Consider the following 21995-nt stretch of genomic DNA (forward strand, 5'->3'; position numbering starts at 1 on the left):
ACAGCATTCTGCACACAGTAAGTACTCAATAAACACCATAGATTGATTAATCTGTGAGAAGATGCTTAAGGGAAATCATTCCGTAAATCACACTTAACCTATCATTACACTTTTTTTTAATGGTATTTAAGTGCTTAAGGCACTGTACTAAGTTCTGGGGTAGATATAGGATAATTGAGTTGGACACAGTCCCTGTCCCACATAAGGCTTACTGTTTTAATCCCTGTTTTGAAGATGAGGTAACCTGAGGCACAAAGAAGTGAAGTTACTCACCCAGGGTCACAGAGCAGACAGATAGTGGAGTGGGGATTAGAACACAAATCTTCTGATTCCCGGGCCTATATTCTTTCCACTGGGCCACACTGCTTTTCATACTTGCTTGGCTGTGGAGTCAGTCTCTGCCAGACGCTGAAATAACAGATGATTTGCCTTTGGGAAGGACAGATAGGGGATGTGCCGTATTGCAGACCTTACCACTGACTAGAAAATCATTTTTCAACCATCACCTGTGTAGCATTAGTGCTATTTCAAGGAAGCAAAAGTGCATTACAATTAAACATATTTTTTTGAATAAATGTTAACTACAAATTAATCATTCATTTTTTTTTTAGACACGAAACACCTACCAAGAATTGGGTGGATGGTTATTAAGGCCATCAGTGATAATGAAGTATTATTCATCATTTCCAAAAAGCACAGTGCTGAAAATTGCAAACAGATTATCGACCAGTAGTATTTAATGAGTACTTACTATGTGCAGAGCACTCTTCTAAGACCTTAGACAGGGAATATGTCTGCTATATTGTTTTATTGTATCCTCCCAAGTGCTTAGTACAGTGCTCTGCACCCAGTAAGCATTCAATAAATGTGATTGATTGATTGAAGTGGAAAAAACAAATCTAAATTTTGGATTGGGGAATTGACAAATGAAATGTATAGTAGGTGGTTTTTGAAGACAGATTTTCCTAGTGCAGTAAAAAGGATGTGAATTTGGGGGCTAAATTAAACTACCTAATTGGAGAATTATTCTTAAATCTAGGTAAAATCAGAATTTAACTTTCAAAAATGTGTGGCTTTATTTTAGCTCTGGGTTTCACTATTCACAAACCTGCATCTGCATGCTGTTTTTCTGCAGCGATACATCCTCTACCCAGGGTTTTCAGATGACACATATGGCCAAGTGAATATGCTTTAGAGAACCCTGCGGGTCTGTGTAGCAATGCTGGGACAACTTTGATGCAGCCCAACTTTGTGAAGTGGCACGGCCTAGTGGAAGAGCACAGGCTTGGAAGTAGGAGGATCTGGTGTCTAATCCCGTCTCCGCCACTTGTCTGCTGTGTGACCTTGGGCTAGCTATTTAGCTTCTGTGTGCCTCAGATAAATGGGAATGTAATCCTGCTCCTTCCTATTTAGACTGTGAGCCTCATGTGGGACAGGAATGGTGTCCAACCTGATTATCTTATAGCTACCCCAGGGCAAAGTACAGCGGTTGGCGCAAAATAGTAAGCACATAACATGGACCATTTGACAGACAAACCAACAAAAAAGCCTTGCTTAAGTTGAGGAGTCACACTCTGGCATCCCTCCAGGACTTAAACATTCGTCTACCTTGGTTTTGAAATGAGAGCAGTGTACTGTATGTTGCTGAGCACTGGGGAGAGAGAAATCATGAGGAATGATGATCCTCACACAGAGATAAGTCAAGTCTCACTGCAAGCCCTAGTTACCCAAGAAAACTGCCAGCCCTTTTCAGTGTGGGAAAGAAAGAAGTCTCCTAGCAAACCTTCCAGATATCATAGTCCAAAATACATGTTGACTCTTTCAAAGACAATGGAGGTAGTTCGTCTCACAAGCACATTAAATCAATTCAAGAGGTAGATTCGAGATCATACATTGATGTTTGTGCAGGGTGAAGTGAAAAGGTTAAGGTTACTTCAACTGAGTTTTACAATATATCTTGGGAGGCTTTTGGCGGGGGTAAGATCCTAATTAAAGAACAAGGATTTGGATAAAACCCCAAAAGAACATATTCTATTAGTGATGCTGGGACCAAAAGCAAGGAGACCAGAAGGAAGGTTTTCATCAATCATGTTTATTGAGCATTTACCATGTGCAGAGCACTGTACTAAGTGCTTAGAAGAGTGCAGTATAACAGAGTTGGTAGATCTGTTCCCTGCCCACAGAGAACTTCAAGGGTACAAATCCCAGTGTGAGAGGAAGCGGAAGGCAGAAGGGAGAGGGAGTAAACAGAAAGAGGGTTTTTTTGGAGAAGGTTTTTTGGAGATGTGATTTTTAATAATGCTTTGAAGATGGGGAGAGATGTCAGATAGAAAGAGGGAGTGAGTTCCAGGGCAGAAGAGGGATGTGGATGAGGAGTCGGCAGCGAGATAAACAAGATCGAGGTACAATGAATAGGTTGGCATTGGAGGAGTGAAGTATGAAGAATGGGTTATAGTACATGAGGTAAGATAGGAAGGGGCAGGGTGATTGAGTGCTTTACATCCAGTGGTAAGCAGTTTCTGTTTGATGCAGAGGTGGATTAGCAACCACTGGAATTTCTTGAGGAGTGGGGAAACATGGACTGAGAGGTGTTTTAGAAAAATGATCTGCGCAACAGAGTAAGGTATGGACTGGAGAGGGAAGATAGAGGAAGCTGGGAGATCAGCAAGGAAGCTGATGCACTCATCAAATAGGGATAGGGTAAGTGGATCAGCATAGTAGCAGTTTGGATGGAGAGGAAATGGTAGATTTAAGTGTTGTTGGGAAGCAGAACCCATAGGGAGAGACGAGTTGAGGATAAAGCCAATATTATGGGTTTGTGAGATAGGGAGGATGGTGGTGCTGTCTACATTGATGGAAAAGTCAAGGGGAAGGCATGGTTGGGGGGAGATGAGGTGTTCTGTTACAGACATGTCAAGTTTGAGGTGCTGGTGGGACATTCTAGTAGACATGTCCTGAAGGAAGAAGGAAATATGAGCCTGCAGAGAAGAGAGAGATAGGAGCTGGAGATGTAGACTTGTAAATGATCTGCATAAAGATGGTAGTTGAAGCCATCAGAGTGAATGAGTTCTCCAAGGGAGTGTCTCCCCCTAGACTGTAAACTTGTTGTGGGCAGGGAACATGCCTATCAATCTTATTATATTGTACTCTCCAACGTGCTTATCACAGTGCCCTGAATACAGTCAGCACTCAATAAATATGACTGATTGAGTAGGTGCAGATGGAGAATAGAAGAGGACCCAGAACTGAGCCTTGAGGGACTCCCACAGTTAGGGGTGGGAGGCCACGGAGGAGTCTGTGAAAGTGACTGAGAATGAGTAGCCTGAGAGACAAGAAGGAGAACCAGAAGAAGACAGTGTCAGTGAAGCCAAAGTTAGATAAAGTTACCTGGAGAATGAGGGTGGTCCATAGTTTTAAAGAAGCAGTGAAGTGCATCCTGATGCAATGTCTGTCTGATGGTCTGTTAGCCCCACGTAGGATGGGGACTGTCTAACCTGATTAATTTATATATTCCCCAGTTCTTAGAACTGAGCTTAACAAATGTAATAAGAATAATGGTAATAATAATTAATAATGCAGTTTTAGGTGATGGAGGGGGAGAGACCTGGACTCTTTCCCCTCATCATCACAGCTCTGATAACTACTGACCAGAAGGTAATATGTAGAAGCTTTTTTTAAAAAAAATGGTATTTGTTAAAGTGCTTACTGTGTACCAGGCACTGTACTAGACAGTGGGGTAGATACAGACTAATCAGGTTGGACACAGTCCATGTCCCACATGGGGCTCACAGTCTTAGTCCCCTTCTTACAGATAAGGTAACTGAGGCACCGAGAATTTAAGTGACTTGCCCAAGGTCACACAGCAGACAAGTGGCAGAGCTAGGATTAGAATTAGCAGACAATGGATTTTGGCATTAAGAGCTGAGTGAAATCCCAAATGACAGCCAGCTCTCCTACAACAGGAGGATGCCTTCCTTGCAAACCCCTGTGGTAAGGAACTTGCTCTGTAGAGTACTGAATTTGTCTATTATTGCACTCTCTCCAGCACTTAGTACATTGTTCTACACACAGTAAAAGCTCAATAAACACGACTGACTGATTGACTACTAACCAGCTCCGGTGCCACGCACAAGCCATTTCTTTAATTCAGAGCATACCAAGCCCCAACAGTTAGGAAGACTACCCCCTCACTGTGTTCTTGCCAAAATACATACTGAAGTCACACAGAGCAGAATGATCATTAATAATTATGGTACTCATTAAGCACTTGCTATGTGCCCAGCACTGTATTCAGCCCTGGGGTAAGAACAATATAATCCAAGTGGACTCAGAGAATGGTGAGAACTGAGTATACTCTGCAATTGAATGGTTGGAGTACATCCTCAGCCACATCGGTGGGACCTGGAACATGTAACTGGGAGCCAAAGTGTGCTTAATATAGTCCTTTAATTGCAGCTGGCAAACACTGCTTTGGGCTTCAATTGGTGTCTTTCTATCATCTAACTGTTGTGGAGGACTTAGGTCTGGTCCAGCCTGGCCCAGGAGCTTTGGACATGACCACAAAGAGAGGTGGGCTGGGCTCAGACTCAGTGTGGGGTGACCCGACCCAAAGCTTCCCCCTCCTTTTTCTCCTCTTCTTTCTCCTCCCCCCTCCCCCTTCTCCTACTTGGTGCTTGGGGGTGGCATGGCTCCCAAAGGTTAATAATAATAATAGTAATTCTGGTATTTGTTAAACACTTCCTGTTTGCCAGGCACTGTACTAAACACTGGGGTGGATACAAGCAAATCGAGTTGGACACATTCCCTGTCCCAAGTGGGTCTCGCAGTCTCAATCTCCACTTTACAGATAAGGAAACTGAGGCACCAAGAATGCATTCATTCAGTCATATTTATTGAGGGCTTACTGTGTGCAGAGCACTGTATTAAGTGCTTGGAAAATACAATTCGGTAACAAATAGAGACAATCCCTACCCAACAACGGGCTCACAGTCTTGAGTGGGGAGACAGACATCAAAACAAATCAAGTAGACAGGCATCAATAGCATCAATATAAATAAAATTATAGATATATACACATCATTAATAAAATAAATAGAATAATAAATATGTACGTATATACACAAGTGCTGTGGGGAGAAGGGGGGTAGAGCAGAGCGGGGGAGTAGGGGTGATGGGGAGGGGAGGAGGAGCAGAGGAAAAGTGAACCCGCTACTGGGCAGGGATTGTCTCTATCTGTTGCCAAAGTGTACATTCCAAGGGCTTAGTTTGGTGCTCTGCACATAGCAAGCACTCAATAAATACGAATGAATGAATGAATGGGGGCTCAATCTGGGAAGGCCTCCTGAAGGAGGTAAGCTTTCAGTAGGGCTTTGAAAGGGGGAAGTGTGCTAGTTTGGCGGATCAGTTCTAGGTCCCCTCCTGTTCTCCATCTATACTCACTCCCTTGGTGAACTCATTCGCTCCCACGGCTTCAACTATCATCTCTATGCAGATAACACCCAAATCTACATCTCCTCCCCTGTTCTCTCCTCCTCCCTCCAGGCTTGTGTCTCCTCCTGCCTTCAGGACATCTCCACCTGGATGTCCACCCACCACCTAAAGCTCAACATGTCCAAGACAGCTCCTTATCTTCCCTCCCAAACCCTTTCCTCTGCCTGACTTCCCTGTCACTGTGGACGGCACTACCATCTTTCCCATCTCACAAGCCCGCAACGTCGGTGTCATCCTTGACTCTCATCTCTCATTCACCCCACACATCCAATCTGTCACCAAAACCTGCCAATCTCACCTTCACAACATTGCCAAGTTCTGCCCTTTCCTCTCCATCCAAACTGCTACCTTGCTGATACAAGCTCTTAAAATATCCCCACTGGCTTATTGCATCAGCCTCCTCTCTGATCTTCCTTGCTCCAGTCTCTCCCAATCTATTCTTCATTCTGCTGCCCGGATCATCTTTCTATAGAAACACTGTGGGCATGTCTCTCTCTTCCTGAAAAACCTCCAGTGGTTGCCTATCAACCTTCGCATGTGGCGCAGTGGAAAGAGCACGGGCTTTGGAGTCAGGGCTCATGAGTTCGAATCCCAGCTCTGCCACTTGTCAGCTGTGTGACTGTGGGCAAGTCACTTAACTTCTCTGTGCCTCAGTTCCCTCATCTGTAAAATGGGGATTAAGAGTGTGAGCCCCACGTGGGACAACCTGATTCCCCTGTGTTTACCCCAGCGCTTAGAACAGTGCTCTGCACATAGTAAGCGCTTAACAAATACCAACATTATTATAATTATTATTATTGGTTTCAAAGCTCTCCATCACCTTGCCCCCTCCTACCTCATCTCCCTTCTCTCCTTCTACAGCCCACCCCGTACACTCCACTCCTCTGCCGCTAACCTCCTTGCTGTGCCTCATTCTTGCCTGTCCCGCCATCGACCCCTGGCCACTGACTTGGAATACCCTACTTCCTCACCTCTACTAAACTCTCTTCCCCTCTTCAAAGCCCTACTGAGAGCTCACCTCCTCCAGGAGACCTTCCCAGACTGAGCCCTCCCTTTCCCTCTGCTCCTCCTCCCCTCTCTAATGCTCCTACTCCCTCCCTCTGCTCTACCCTCTTTCTCTCCCCCCAACACTTGCATATACTTGTACATTTTTATTACTCTATTTATTTGATTAATGATGTGCACTTATCTATGCTTCTATTTATCTATTTTGATGGTAGTGATGCCTGTCTTCTTGTTTTGCCTCTCTACTATTTCCCTCAAATTTCAAGAGAACATTCACAGTTTATTTTTCATCATCTGAGTCTCATCTGTGTATGTTTTTCCTAGTGCTTAGTACTATGCTTTACACACAGAAAGTGCTTAGCAATACTATTACCACTATGAAATCATGTGAATGGGACTATAAAGCATCCAAAATTTTGCCCTCTGCTAGCAAGTCCAGGAAGACAGATTTCAAAATAGAATGCTACCAGCCACCAAGTACAGAGGAAGCAGTAGTGGATTTTTAAAAAAATGTAAAATGGGAAATACTTTAAATATGACATGTATTGTCACTCAATCAATCAGTGATATTTATGATATTCCACATCTTTAGACTGTAAGCTCATTGTGGGCAGGGAATATGTCTGTTTAATGTTACATTGTACTTTCCCAAGTGCTCAGTCCAGTGTTTTGCACACAGTAAGCACTCAATAAATACGATTGAATGAATTGATCACCTACTGTGTTCAGAGCACCACACTAAGTGCTTTGAAGAGCAGAACAGAAGCCAATGAAGTGGACCTGACCTTCAAGGAGTTTAAAGGCTACTGCTTGGAAAGGTACATAAGGTATTTGCAAATAATGGGAAAGGAGGAAGAGCCAACCTACAGCTGCTAGAAGCATGAGCAGAGAAGAGAAACAGTATGGCCTAATGGAAAGAGCAGAGACTTGGGAATCAAAGGACCTGGGTTCTAATCCCAGGACTGCCACTTGTCTCCTGTGTGACTTTGGGCAGGCCATTTAACTTCTCTGTGCTTCAGTTTCCTCATCTGTCCTATGGAGATTCAATACCTGTTTTCCCTCCCCCTTAGATCGGAAGCCCTGTGTAGCACAGGGATGTTTCTGATCTGATTACCTGGCATCGTGGCACATGCTTGGCACATACTAAGCACTTAAATTCCACAGTTAAGTTCCACAATTAGAGTAGACTGAAACAACTAAGTAGGGAATGTAGGTTGAGGTATGCTCCCAGTTCTGTTGTAACACAAGTTTTCACTACACGTTGTAGCTAAAATACTGTTAGTTAAGGAATGTTCTTCCAATAGCACAAGTCTATCTGTGCTGGCTCTGACGGTGTTAGAAGAAGCCATTATGACCTGCGCTCAGACAGCTTCGGATGCAGGTGGATATCACAACATGAGTTTTCCTTAGCGCAGAGTTATGCAAGATGGTATAGGAAAATTGCATCTATCTTCCATCTGTATATAGTCTCTATTAAAGTGCTGAGGATAAGTATAATAATAATAATAATAATGTTGGTATTTGTTAAGCGCTTACTATGTGCAGAGCACTGTTCTAAGCGCTGGGGTAGATACAGGGTAATCAGGTTGTCCTACGTGAGGCTCAAAGTTAATCCCCATTTTACAGAAGAGGTAACTGAAGCACAGACAAGTTAAGTGACTTGCCCACAGTCACATAGCTGACAAGTGGCAGAGTCAGGATTCGAACCCATGACCTCTGACTCCCAAGCCCAGGCTCTTTCCACTGAGCCACGCTGCTTCTCTACCTAAGGGTTCAACTTTGTCCAATACATCCGATTTTGTACATGATCAACTCATTTCGGTGAAAGTTCAAAGCAAACCCATAGGATTCTATGTCTGCAATTCATTCTCATTTTCTTTAGGGTTAGAGTTTGTGTTTTCCCTTCAGTGAATTAGCCCCAGAAATGACTCTGCCCCATCATTCCCTAGCCCATCCCTCCCTACTTCTAGGAATAGTATTTAAGTAGAATTTAGTATTTATTAAGCACTTAGTGTGTGCCAAGCACTGCACTAATCTCTGGGAAAGAATGCACAGGAGTGTATTAGATGAGGTTCCTGGCCTTTGGGGGCTCACAATCTTAAAAGACTGCCAGGCCTTTTCCATAACCTGGGCTTGCCCTCCCCTCTCCCAGCTCCTGCCCTGGTCTATCCTACATCTAATTTTGTATCTTCGTACATCTGCAGAGAAAAGCACTAGGGTAACCCCCCGCCTCCCCTCCCACCCCCAAGGGTCTCCCCTCCCAGCATGCTCCACGCATGCAGGTGCAGGGATAAAAGTCATTCCCATGTCACCTTGGACTCCTCCATCCCAACAGAGGCTTGGACCCTAGTTTGTGTATTTGTGTTGTGTTTTAATGTTTCATCACCAGTGGCGCATCTGTCTCCCAACCCGTCTCCTCACTTAAACTCTGAGATTGTGAGTCCCTTAAGGGGCAGGGACTGTGTCTAATTCCCACCTGGGTATTCCCAGCATTTAATAGAGTGCTCTGCACATCCTTAAGTGCTTAATAGATACTAATACTACTATTATTACTACTATTGCTACCTTTGATGGCATTTGTTTTGATGGCTCCACTCGGTAGCTCCACTGACCCTGCCCCTCTCTGCCCACAGCGACCCTAGATCGGAGGGACGAGGCAGCAGCTGGGTAGGGGTGGAGTGAGCTGCAGGTTTCAGAGGAGGAGGTTGAGGGGCTCTGAGAAGGTCTGAGGCAGCAAAGGAAGAGGGGGGAGCTCTGTTTCTAGGCTCAGCCCCGTTGACTGTAGCCAGGGGAAGACAATGCAGCAGTGAAGTCTGGAGCTGTGGAGGGTGGGGAGTGGGAGGTGGAGAGGCTGTGGGAATGGGTTTGCCTTGTTGGGAAGGGGCTGGAAAAAGTGGCGGAAACCCAGGAAGGGAGCATGTTAAGAACTGGAGTAGGGCTGGCTTTATGTAGCGCAACAAGAAAGAGGAGTCAATACATAACTTTGGAGGCTCCTGAAGAGTGAAAGTTGCTCTCAGACAGGTAGCTAGCAATAGCACTGTTGCAGAGGTGGAAAAGTCTATAGCAGATTGAGCATGATGCAATCTAAGTGAATACAAACAACGTACATTCCATCTGTGTCTGTTCTAAGACTAGAAACGTGTTAAGCTCCTATAAAATACCTACTTTTAAAATCATCTGCTCTTTCCATGAGATCAGTTGATTCACCTGGATTAATCTCTTTAATTTCCCCCCCCCTCTGGCAATCAACAGTATCACCTGTGAACACAAAGACAATAACCATAAAGAGGGGTTTGGTGGGGAGGAAGAGAAGGAAACAGGAAATAGTAAAAGGAGGGGAAGGTTTGGAAGGGGAAAAGGGGTAGGGAAAAGACAGGGGTGAATGATGTCAGAGAGGGGGTGAGCCTTTTCAGTTAGGTTTTTCATTAATTAGGTGTCTTCCTAACTTTTTAAAGAATGATTAATTAGGAATCTTAACTTCTAAGGGACTAACCACAAAGAGCCACGAGTTTGCAATGATAAGTTAATAGCAGTATGGAAGCTGGCTTTAGGCAGTACAATATCTGTATTCTAAACTGCTATTTATCTTGGCTAAAACTCTGGTGTGCAATCTACTACTATCTAAGGGTTTTTTTTTTTACTAATGTACCTGATGAGGACCAGTGGATTGAAAACTCCCCTACTTAACCTTTTTTTAATTCCACTCTTACAGAGATGACATATTATAAACTCTCTAAATGTTAGCCTTCTTTCCTGATGGTCCTTATTTAAGTCTGTCATGATTTGAGTTCCCTATTCTGTTGGCCTAAACCTTGCTGCTATGCAGCCCTGTACCCTAGCTGAAAAATTCTTTTTTTGGCTTACATTCAGTCTAACTCTGACCTGACTTTGAAAGGCTCATTCATGTAAGTGTTACTCTTTTTTCTCACTAAGGGAGCCCTATACAAAGGATAGCAATGACTGAGGCTAGAGGAGTCCCACAAAAAGAACTCATAGGATGAGGGGAGAAAGAGGTGAAGGAACAAGGTACATCTCTGTGATTGTACCCAACCTGAATTCACCTTCTCTTGCTCTAGGCAGTGGATATTGCCTTAGCTAGAAACTATCCAAAATAGGTATAGGAAAGTCTCATGAGTCAGCATCTTAGCTTAGTACAGTAGAATCTCTAGCATGGTTAGCTAGAGGATCACTTCACTGCTATTCTTCCTTTAGGTAACAAACTTTAGAAATATGACTTGGCTTTGGAGAAAGAGGGTAAAGTTAAGCAGAGTTGTCATGACAATTTTAAAAGATTAGCTTCCTAGAAGTATGAGACTAAGGTGCCAATGAAATACAATTCTGATAAGGGGGCTTGGAAGTGAAGACTTAGGTAATTGATTAAAATATTATGGTTTCCTAAGAACTCCAACTCCTCTACATTCAGATTTTGCCTCTCTGGATGATGATTTGTAGACTATGGAATGATTTAAGAACAATTAGCCACTTTAAATGTCAAGCTTTTTCAGACATCTGTCCTTATTTCTATGTTTCTTAAGAATTTATCGCCTCTCCTTATTTCATGTGAATGTTGGCTCACTTAAATGCAAATGTTTTGGTGTAGGGCTGATTAAAAATATTGAGTTGAGTTGATAACATAAGGCAAGGCACTTTAGGAAGATGTTGGAAGATGAAAGTGGGAATTAACTAGGCCCTCTGAAAACCACACAAATTCTCACACGCCCATCTATTTGTGGCTTGCTTTATTCTGGAGCTTTTTCTTGTTTTAAGGAAGTGCTATACTCTCAGTCCTATACCTGGGGCACTAAACCAGAGACTACTGAGGTGACCATTTTTGCTGGCAGGTATGTAACTAAAAAAGATGGGTTGTAGGAAAATCTTAACACCAGTTTACTCACGTGGATCAGCTTCTGCAGAAGTGGGTTGAGGTATTTTGCTCTCTGTTGTCCATTTTTCTTCTAGAATCTCCCACCATCACTGAAACAGTGACTTAAAGGTTGAAATCCAGCAAACCTACTGTCTTCTCTTTTTTTTCCAAAGCTTCCATCATTTTTCCCTGACTCTGAAACACTTATCCTCTAACTCTATTGAACTTATCACTCTTCTTACCGGCGAAAATGTGATGAGAAAAAGGCAGCAAATAAGATGATGGGAAGCAAGGTGCACTAATGAGATGTGCTGCCAGCCACAGGTGATTAAAGTCTGTTCCCCCGCCCCCATGATACCCAGTAGCATCTTGACTACTGCCGTCATGGATAGTGCAGCTTACGCTCTTGCGGGGTGTGACACATTTAATGTTTGGTCTCTGTATTCTATTTTTTTATGTTATTCAAGTGCTTTCTATGTGCAAGGCTATGTATCGGGGTCTCATCTTATACTGCTGAGTCATCTCCGACTCAGTGTCTCAGAACACCCCACCTCCATCTGCAATCGTTCTGGTAGTGTATCCAAAGAGTGTTCTTGGTAAAAATACAGAATTGGTTTACCATTGCCTCCTTCAGCACAGTAAACTCGTGTCTCTGTCCTCAACTCTCTCCTGTGCAGCTGTAGCCCAGCACAGGTGAGGTTTGACTTTAGCAGATTGTCTTCCACTGGCTAGTCACTGCCCAAGCTAGGAATGGAATGGATAGGACTCTCCTAGACTCTCCCTCCTGTAGTTGAGACTGGTAGAGTTCTGGAAACTCTCAGAGTGTGACCCTGAGAAGGGAAGCAATGGGGTAGATATGAGCTAATCAGATTGGACATAGACCATGTCCCACATGGGGCTCACAGTCATAATCTCCATTTTACAAATGAGGGACCAGAGGAACAGTGAAGTGATTTGCCCAAGGCCAGGGAGCAAACAAGTGGCAGAACCAGGATTAGAACCCAGGTCCTTCTGACTCCCAGGCCTGTGCTCTATCCTCTAGGCCATGCTGCTTCTCTTATTGACTTGGCCCAGAAAAAGGGGGTTTATGGGGCGGTAGTGGTTGGCCCAAGAACATGCATGTCTCTAGATTCACGCTGGGCTCGTTAGCAGACTCTTCTTGGAGATGGGAGAGAGGGGGTTTGGATGGACGAGCCTGGATACAAAAGGACCATTAAGCCCACTTGGGAATGAGACCCTGGAAGCAAACAAGGTACGTGATTTCTATGCATTTTCTTGCATGTTTTTCTTTAACCTCCAAATTGCACGCCTGGCTTGGGAGGAGTGGTTTAGGGGTCGGATTTCTTAGGAAATAAGGTAAAGGGAGGGCTTTAATGTGCATTTTCCCCATATATATGTATATCCCCTTATTCTATTCCAGTCCTCTGATACACTACTGGCATTCCTCCCTAAGCAGAATTATTATTTTTCTCAGCAAAGCTCCCATTTCTAACTTAATTTGTGTAACCAAAGTTGCTTTGGACATACTTTGACTACTAATTCAAATCTGATTGAAAACCCCTGGAGAGAAAATGGAGTAGGATCCCAACCTCTATTAATTTTCAAGAAGTCTCACCCATAGCGAAGTGTTTAAAGTTCTTAGGGTGGGGCCAAAGCTTTAAACTTGGCTGGGCCCAAAAATGTAATGGATTTCCCAACCTCATCCCTGGAAAATGTTTACTGGCTGATAATGCACATACCGAGTGGAGTGGAGGACTGCAAAACTGTCCAGGTGAGTTGCTCCCTGCAGGCAGCCAAAAGCTGCAACTGTCAGGTGCCAATATCCACCTCTGTGCCTGATTTATCTGGGTGGATCAGTTATGTAAAGCAACTGAATAGGATAATTGCCCAATCCTTTCCTCGGGGCTGTGCAGATTTGATTATTTACCTGTAGTACAGTATGCCTGGGTGCCCTGCAGTGGCATAAACTCAGGAAACACTCCTTCATTGGTTATAGGGTTAGGACTGTAGCAGAGTCCTACCCAAACAATTCTGTTCCTGTAATGGCCACCCCCCAGACAGGTGGTGTATTCAGGGCTGGCCACTTTGTAGGCTTACCGGTGGGGTGTGAGGGTTGCTTACTGTGTCTTGTTCCCTATTCCAAACATTTATTATTATTCTTATTGTTAATTATGATTATTGTTATTATTATTAATAATCAAATTGAGCACTTACTGTGTGCAAAGCATTGTTCTAAGGGCTTGGGAGAGTGCCATATAACATCAAACACATTCCCTACTCACAGTCTAGAGGGGGAGACAGACATTAATGTAAATAAATAGATGCATAAATACATGACTGGACATATGTGCTATGGGGAAGGAACAGAGGTTATGCCCCCTACGTATCCATAGGGCTTGTCGAGGCTTGTTCTGGAACTTGCATTTGATGTAAATCTATTTGATGTAAATCTAGAGTAAAACCTACCCCTCACTTTTAAGGGGCCTAATGCAATTGCTATTTTGGGGAATGGGTCACAACGATAATAATAATAATGGTGGTCTTTGTTAAGCACTTACTAGGTGCCAGGCATCGTACAAGCGCTGGGATGGATCCAAGCAAATCGGGTTGGGCACAGTCTCTGTCCCACGTGGGACTGCTAGTCTCAATCCCAAATTTACAGATGGGGTAATTGGGGCCCAGAGCAGTGAAGTGACTGTCCCAGGGCACACAGCCTGGGTGTCAGAAGGCCATGGGTTCTAATCCCTGCTTGGCCAGTCATTTGCTGGGTGACCTTGGGCAAGCCACTTCTCTTCTCTGGGCCTCAGTTCCCTCCTCTGTTAAATGGGGGACTGGGGGGGGGGGGGGGGAAATGGAGCGTGGGCCTGGGAGGCAGAAGGCCCTGTGTGCTCCATGACCTTCAGCACTTCTCTGTGCCTCAGTCACCTCACCTGTAAAATGGGAAATCAGACTCAAGTGCTTCATATGGTGCTCTGCACAGAGGAAGAGCTGAATAAATATCATCGGATTAAGTTGGGCGGGGATTGCCACTATCTGTTGCTGTATTGTATTCATTCATTCAATTGTATTTATTGAGCGCTTACTATGTGCCGAGCACTGTACTAACTGCTTGGAATGTACAAGTACGTACACTCCACATGCTTAGAGAAGCAGTGTGGCTCAATGGAGAGGGCACGGGCTGGGGAGTCGGAGGTCATGGGTTCAAATCCCTGCCCCGCCGCTTGTCAGCTCTGTGACCTGGGGCAAGACACTTCACTTCTCTGGGCCTCAGTTCCCTCACCTGTAAAAGGGGGGTGAAGACCGTGAGCCCCACGGGGGACCACCTGATCCCCTTGTATCCTCCCCAGCAGTTGGAAATGTGCTTCGCCCACAGTAAGTGCTTAAGAAATGCCATCATCCTCATGAGTCCTGGGGAATACTCTGTACTGTGTGTCCTGGGCAAGTGACTTCACTTCTCTGGGCCTCAGTTACCTCATCTGTCAACTGGGGATTGAGATTGGCAGTCCCAAGGGGAACAGGGACTGTGTCCACCCCGATTTGCTTGGATCCATCCCAGCGCTTATTACGGTGCCTGCCACCTAGTAAGTGCTTAACAAAAGCCACTGTTGTTGTTGTTGTCATTCCGACCCATTCCCCCATAGTCTGCACAGAGTAGGGGCTCGATAAATACAACTGAAGATGGAAGAAGTTAATAATGTTGGTATTTGTTAAGCACTTACTATGTGCCAAGCACTGTTCTAAGCGCTGAGGTAGATACAGGGTAATCAGGTTGTCCCCCGTGGGGCTCACAGTTAATCCCCATTTTCCAGATGAGGTAACTGAGGCACTGAGAAGGGAAGTGACTTGCCCACAGTCACACAGCGGACAATTGGCAGAGCGGGGATTCAAGCCCATGACCTTTGACTCCCAAGCCCGGGCTCTTTCCAGGGAGCCACGCTGCTTCTCAAGATGAACAGTGAGTCCCACAGGGGACGGGGATTGTGCGCAACCTGGCTTGCTTGTGTCCGCCCTAGGCGCTCAGTCCAGTGCCTGGAACATAGTGAGTGCTTAACTACCATAATGGTTATTATGTGGCAAGAAGCAGCGTGGCTTAGTGGAAAGAGCTCGGGTTTGGGAGTCAGGGCATGGGTTCTAATCCCTGCTCCGCCACTTGTCTGCTGTGTGACCTTGGGCAAGTCACTTAACTTCTCTGTGCCTCAGTTATCTCATCTGCAAAAATGGGGATTAAAAAATGTGAGCCCCATGTGGGATAATCTGATTATCCTGTCTCTACCCCAGCGCTTAGAACAGTGCTCTGCACATAGTAAGCGCTTAACAAATACCATTATATTATATATATCCCCTTGATTCTATTTATATCCCCTTGATTCTATTTATAGCTACTGTTTTTGTCTGTTTCCCCCCATTAGACTGTGTAAAACCGTCAATGGGCCTGGATTGTCTCTCTCTGTTGCCGATTTGTCCATTCCAAGCGCTTAGTACAGTGCTCTGCACATAGTAAGTGCTTAAATATCATTATTATTATATATATCCCCTTGATTCTATTTATATCCCCTTGATTCTATTTATTTCCCCTTGTTTCTATTTATAGCTACTGTTTTTGTCTGTCTCCGCCGATTAGACTGTGTAACCGGTCAATGGGCGGGGATTGTCTTTCTCTGTTGCCAAATTGTCCATTCCAAGTGCTTAGTACAGTGCTCTGCACATAGTAAGCGCTTAAATACCATTATTATATATATATCCCCTTGATTCTATTTATATCCCCTTGATTTTATGTATTGCTACTGTTTTTGTCTGTCGCCCCCTATTAGACTATGTAACCCCATCAGTGGGCAGGGACTGTCTCTCTCTGTTGCCGATTTGTCCAATCCAAGCGCTTAGTACAGTGCTCTGCACATAGTAAGCGCTTAACAAATACCATTATTATTATATATATCCCCTTGATTCTATTTATATCCCCTTAATTTTATGTATTGCTACTGTTTTTGTCTGTCTGTCTCCCCCTATTAGACTGTGTAACCCTGTCAATGGGAAGGGACTCGCTCTCTCTGTTGCCAATTTGTCCATTCCAAGCGCTTAGAACAGTGCTCGGCACATAGTAAGCGCTTAACAAATACCATTATTATTATATATATATCCCCTTGATTCTGTTAATATCCCCTTGATTCTATTTACTGCTATTGTTTGTCTGTCTCCCCTGATTAGACTAGGTAACCGGTCAATGGGCAGGGATTGTCTCTTATCTGTTGCCGATCTGTCCATTCCAAGCACTTAGCACAGTGCTCTGCACATAGAAAGCGCTTAAATATTATTATTCTATCTATCTATCCCCTTGATTCTATTTATTGCTACTGTTTTTTGTCTGTTTCCCCCGGTTAGACTATAAGCCCGTCAATGGGCCGAGACTGTCTCTGTTGCCGATTTGTCCAATCCAAGCGCTTAGTACAGTGCTCCGCACATAGTAGGCGCTTAACAAATGCCATTATTATTTTATATATCTCCTTGATGGTATTTCTATCCCCTCGATTCTATTTATTGCTATCGTTTTTGTCTGTCTCCCCCGATTAGACTGTGAGCCCGTCAAAGGGCCGGGACTGTCTCTATCTCTGTGACGGAATTGGTCCATTCCAAGCGCTTAGTACAGTGCTCCGCACATAGTAAGCGCTTAACAAATGCCATTATTCTTCTATGTATCTCCTTGATGGTATTTCTATCCCCTCGATTCTATCTGTTGCTATTGTTTTTGTCCGCCTGTCTCCCCGGATTAGACCGTCAATGGGCCGGGACTGTCTCTGTTGCCGATTGGTCCATTCCAAGCGCTTAGTACAGTGCCCCGCACCTAGGAAGCGCTCGGTAAATACTGTCCAATGATGCGGCGCGTCCGCCGAGTGGCGCCAAAAAAAAAAAAAACCACCAGCGAGGGGGGGGCGGCTGTGTAGCGGCAGAGGCGCGTCCCGGCCTGCAGGGGTCGCTGCAGGGCGGAGGCCCGGCTCGGGGCCGCTCTAGCCCGCGCAGATCTCTCCGGCCGCCTCCCCGGCGTGGGGCGGCGTGCCGCCGGCAGGGGGCGCGCCGGGCGCCCCCCCCCCCCCCCCGCCCGGCCGCCGCCGCCATATTGGCCACCGCGCTTCGGCCGCCGCCTCTTCCTCCTCCTCCTCCGCCGCCGCCTCCTCCTCCCCGGGGCCTCCCTCCTTGCCTGCCTCCCTTCCTCCCTCGGCGGGGACGGGAGCGAAGGGACGAGGAGCGGGCGGAGGGCGGGGGGAAGCGGCCATCGGCGCGGCGGGCCGGCCGACCCAAGGACGAGGCCGCGGGCCCGGCCCTCCTCCTCCTCCTCCTCCTCCCCGTCGTCGTCGTCCTCCGGCCGGTCCCGCGGCCGCCGCCGCCGCCATGGCCCGGCCTCGCCGCCCCTAGGAGCAGCCGCCCCCGCCCCTTAGGCGGCCCCGCCTCGCTCGGAGGGTCGGGCTCCGGCCCGGGGCCTCGGCGCCCGCGACATGGAGGCCGTGAAAACCTTCAACAGCGAGGTCCGTATGCGCGGGGGACGGGGCGGGGGGAAGGGAGCCCTCGGGACCCTCGGGACCCTCGGGACCCTCGGGACCCTCGGGACCGGCCCCGCCAGGGCGGCTTGGAGGGGGCGGACCCCGGGCCTCCACCGGCCCCGCCACCACGAGGAGGAGGGACAGAGGGACAGAGGGACAGAGGCGGCGGCCCGCCCCGCACCCCGAAAACCACTCGTTCCCTAGCGCCCATCCAGCTCGGAAAGAAGGGGGGAGGGGGAAAGGCGGTCGGGACCCTCCCCCGGGAGCGGGGGCGAGCAGCAGGAGGAAGGAGGGGAGGGAAGGCCGCGGAGGAGCCCCAAGAAGCAGCTCCAGCAGCCGCAGCGCCAGCCGCCGCCCCCTCCTCCTCCTCCTCCTCCCCCTCCTCCTCCTCCTCCTCCTCCTCCTCCTCCTCCTCCTCTTCATGTCCGTGGCTCAGTGGGAAGAGCCCGGGCTGGGCAGTCAGAGGTCATGGGTTCCCATCCCCGCGCTGCCCCTGGTCGGCTGGGTGACGGGGGCGAAGTCACTTCTCTGGGCCTCACTCACCTCATCTGGAAAATGGGGAGTAAAACTGAAAGCCCCACGCTTTCCCCTGTATCTCCCCCAGCGCTTAGAACAGTGCTCGGCACATAGTAAGCGCTTAACGAATACCAACATTATTATTAAGATGTCCGGAGGCCTTCGGCCCCGCAGGTCCTGCTGCTCCTCCTCTTCCTCTCTGCTGGCTCAGCTCCTTCTCCTCCTCCTCCTCCTCATCATGGCCGTGGCTCAGTGGGAAGACCCCGGGCTGGAGAGTCAGAGGTCATGGGTTCCAATCCCCGCTCTCCCCTGGTCGGCTGGGAGACGGTGGGTAAGTCACCTTTCTGGGCCTCAGTGACCTCATCTGGAAAATGGGGATTAAAACTGAAAGCCCCACGTGGGACGACCTCATTCCCCTGTATCTCCCCTAGCGCTTAGAACAGTGCTCGGCACATAGTAAGCACTTAACAAATGCCAACATTATTATTAAGATGTCCAGAGGCCTTCAGCCCCGCAGGTCCTGCTGCTCCTCCTCTTCCTCTCTGCTGGCTCAGCTTCTCCTCCTCCTCCTCCTCCTCCTCATCATGTCCATGGCTCAGTGGGAAGACCCCGGGCTGGAGAGTCAGAGGTCATGGGTTCCAATCCCCGCTCTGCCCCTGGTCACCTGGGTGACTGTGGGCAAGTCACTCACTTCTCTGGGCCTCAGTGACTACATCTGGAAAATGGGGAGTAAAACTGTAAGCCCTACATGGGACGACCTCATTTCCCTGTATCTCCCCCAGTGCTTAGACCGGTGCTCGGCACATAGTAAGCACTTAACGAATACCAACATTATTATTAAGATGTCCAGAGGCCTTCAGCCCCGCAGGTCCTGCTGCTCCTCCTCTTCCTCTCTGCTGGCTCAGCTTCTCCTCCTCCTCCTCCTCATCATGTCCATGGCTCAGTGGGAAGACCCCGGGCTGGAGAGTCAGAGGTCATGGGTTCCAATCCCCGCTCTGCCCCTGGTCACCTGGGTGACTGTGGGCAAGTTACTTCTCTGGGCCTCAGTGACCACATCTGGAAAATGGGGAGTAAAAGTGTAAGCCCTACGTGGGACGACCTCATTCTCCTGTATCTCCCCCAGCGCTTAGAACAGTGCTCGGCACAGAGTAAGCGCTTAACGAATACCAACATTATTATTAAAATGACCGGAGGCCTTCAGCCCCGCAGGTCCTGCTGCTCCTCCTCTTCCTCTCTGCTGGCTCAGCTCCTTCTCCTCCTCCTCCTCCTCCTCCTCCTCCTCCTCCTCCTCCTCATCATGGCCGTGGCTCAGTGGGAAGACCCCGGGCTGGAGAGTCAGAGGTTATGGGTTCCAATCCCCGCTCTGCCCCTGGTCACCTGGGTGACTGGGCAAGTCACGTCTCTGGGTCTCAGTGACCACATCTGGAAAATGGGGAGTAAAACTGAAAGCCTCACGTGGGACGACCTGATGACCCTGTATCTACCCCAGCGCTTAGAACAGTGCTCTGCACATAGTAAGAGCTTAACAAGTACTAAATTATTATTATGTTCGGAGGCCTTCAGCCCCGCAGGTCCTGCTCCTCCTCTTCCTCCCTGTTGGCTCAGCCTCTTGTCCTCCTCCTCCCACCTTGGTGCCCCGGGGGAAACCCCTTATCCCCCTCCCTGAGGCACAAGCGTCGTAGTGGACGGCCCCTGGCAGCCCCTGTAGTAGATGGACCGGGGGGTGCCCTGGGCAGAACTCCCCAGAGCCGGGGGAAGGAGGGGAAAGTCACCCCCCATCCCCGCTGCCCCCCAAAGTGGGCTTCAGGTGGCCATTGTTTGCCCCCTCCACCCCGCTTCCCTCGTGGGCTTCAGGTGGCCATAGTTTGCCCCCAGGGTGGGTTTCAGGTGACCGTCTTTTTTCCTCCTCTGGGTGGGCTTCAAGTGGCCATCGTTTGCCCCCCTCCCCCTGGGAGGGAGTCTTCATTTTAAGGGGACAAGGCCTCCTCCCCAGCATCGCCCGCCGGTTCTAAGGAGATCACCCCACTTCGAGGCGGCCGCTGGAGTTCGCCCCGCTCACCTTTTAGGAGTTGTTTTTCCCTCTTCAGGAAAGCGGTCCAAGATTGAGTTGGACAACCATCGTGGAGACACGAGCCTTTGAGAGCCCACAGCCGACAGCTATAGGGTAGAGGGGGAGCCGAGCCCCCGACGGGCTCCCGGGACGTGAGGAAGCGTGGCTGTCGACCGATGCTGCTTTCTAGGCATGCATGAGGGATCTTGGCCGCCAAGATGACTTTTGTTTTTTTGGGGGGGGCCCGTTAAAACTCACCAGTAGTACTTCAGAAAGCATTGAACTTTAAACAGGCGTGGGTTTCCAAGGTAACTTGGGGGGCATATGTCACCAGAACTTTTTTTTGAAGAGCATTCTGGGAACTTGGGCTGAAATGTGCCTTATAGATTGTACGGACTCACTTGGACCGTTTTTACCCAATAGCACACACACACATTCATTCATTCAATAGTACTTATTGAGCACTTACTCTGTGCAGAGCACTGTACTGAGCGCTTGGACTGTACAATTCGGCAACAGATAGAGACAATCCCTGCCCATTGACGGGCTTACAGTCTAATCAGGGGAGACAGATGGACAAAAACACACACACACACCCCCCATACCTCTTTAGAGAATCATCTACTTGTAATATTTCCGATCCGGGTTCTTCCCCTAGCAAGCAGAATTTGTTCATTTGGTATTTGGGTCTTTTGAAGTATTCTACTCGGATCGTCTAAGTGAAAGGGTGGGCCCAGGTGGACAATGGTTTTGAAAACCCCTGTTAGGGTAGGTGAGGTCCAACTCTCACAGAGTTGAACTCTCAGGGAGGAGCAGTGTGGCTCAGTGGAATGAGCACAGCTTGGGAGTCAGAGGTCATGGGTTCTAATCCCGGATATGCCACTCATCTACTGTGTGACTTTGGGCAAGTAACTTCAGTTCTCTGTGCCTCAGTTTCCTCACCTGTAAAAATGGGCATTAAGACTGTGAGCCCCACTTGGGGACAACCTGTTCACCTACTATTCTCCCCCCCCACCCAGAAAAGTGCTTTGCACATATTTAGCGCTTAACAAATACCTTTATTATTATTATTGGTCCAGACCCATTAGAAACAACAACAAAAAAAGTCCTAACTGATTACCTTAAGGATGCTGGCTTTCCTACCTTAGGGAGTAGGAAGCAGAGGGGCCTAGCGGAAAGAGCACAGGCCTGGGACTTAAAAGAACTAGGTTCTTATCCTGCCTCCACCACTGGCCTGCTGTGGGACCTTTGGGCAATGACTTTAGCTGCTTTGTGCTTTGGTTCCCTCATCTGTAAAATGAGGATTAACTACCTGTTTTCCCTCCTCCTTAAACTGGGCGGGTGTGTGCGTGTGACAGGGATGGTGCCACCTGCCTATCCTGCCTACCCCAGTGCTTGGCACATAGAAATCACTTAGTAAAGGCTGATATTGTCATTAAGATCCTAATCAAATGCACGGTGGTGGTCTCCCATGGCCGTTATAGGAGCTGTGATCAGTTAACCCTATTGTAGTAGCAGGTGGCCAACCCTCAGGTTC

At 47.6% G+C, this 21995-nt stretch overlaps 1 protein-coding gene across 4 annotated transcripts in view; it reads left to right on the forward strand.

Moving 5' to 3' along the window:
- Nucleotides 1–10395: 10395 nt before the first annotated feature.
- Nucleotides 10396–21995, forward strand: part of SCAF8 (SR-related CTD associated factor 8) — a 194705-nt gene continuing 183105 nt past the window's right edge. For 2 of the 4 annotated variants that reach the window (XM_039911137.1, XM_039911136.1), the window contains exon 1: nucleotides 17800–17877. In XM_039911137.1, the coding sequence (XP_039767071.1) occupies nucleotides 17848–17877 (30 nt within the window). In that variant the 5' untranslated portion in view covers nucleotides 17800–17847. Of the gene's footprint in view, nucleotides 10401–11262; nucleotides 11337–12511; nucleotides 12612–17780; nucleotides 17878–21995 lie in introns of those variants that run through there. The other 2 variants (XM_029052298.2, XM_029052297.2) reach the window with 2 other exon arrangements.

Source organism: Ornithorhynchus anatinus, chromosome 2 (genome assembly GCF_004115215.2).
Source record: "Ornithorhynchus anatinus isolate Pmale09 chromosome 2, mOrnAna1.pri.v4, whole genome shotgun sequence".
In the NCBI taxonomy this organism is placed as follows: domain Eukaryota; kingdom Metazoa; phylum Chordata; class Mammalia; order Monotremata; family Ornithorhynchidae; genus Ornithorhynchus; species Ornithorhynchus anatinus.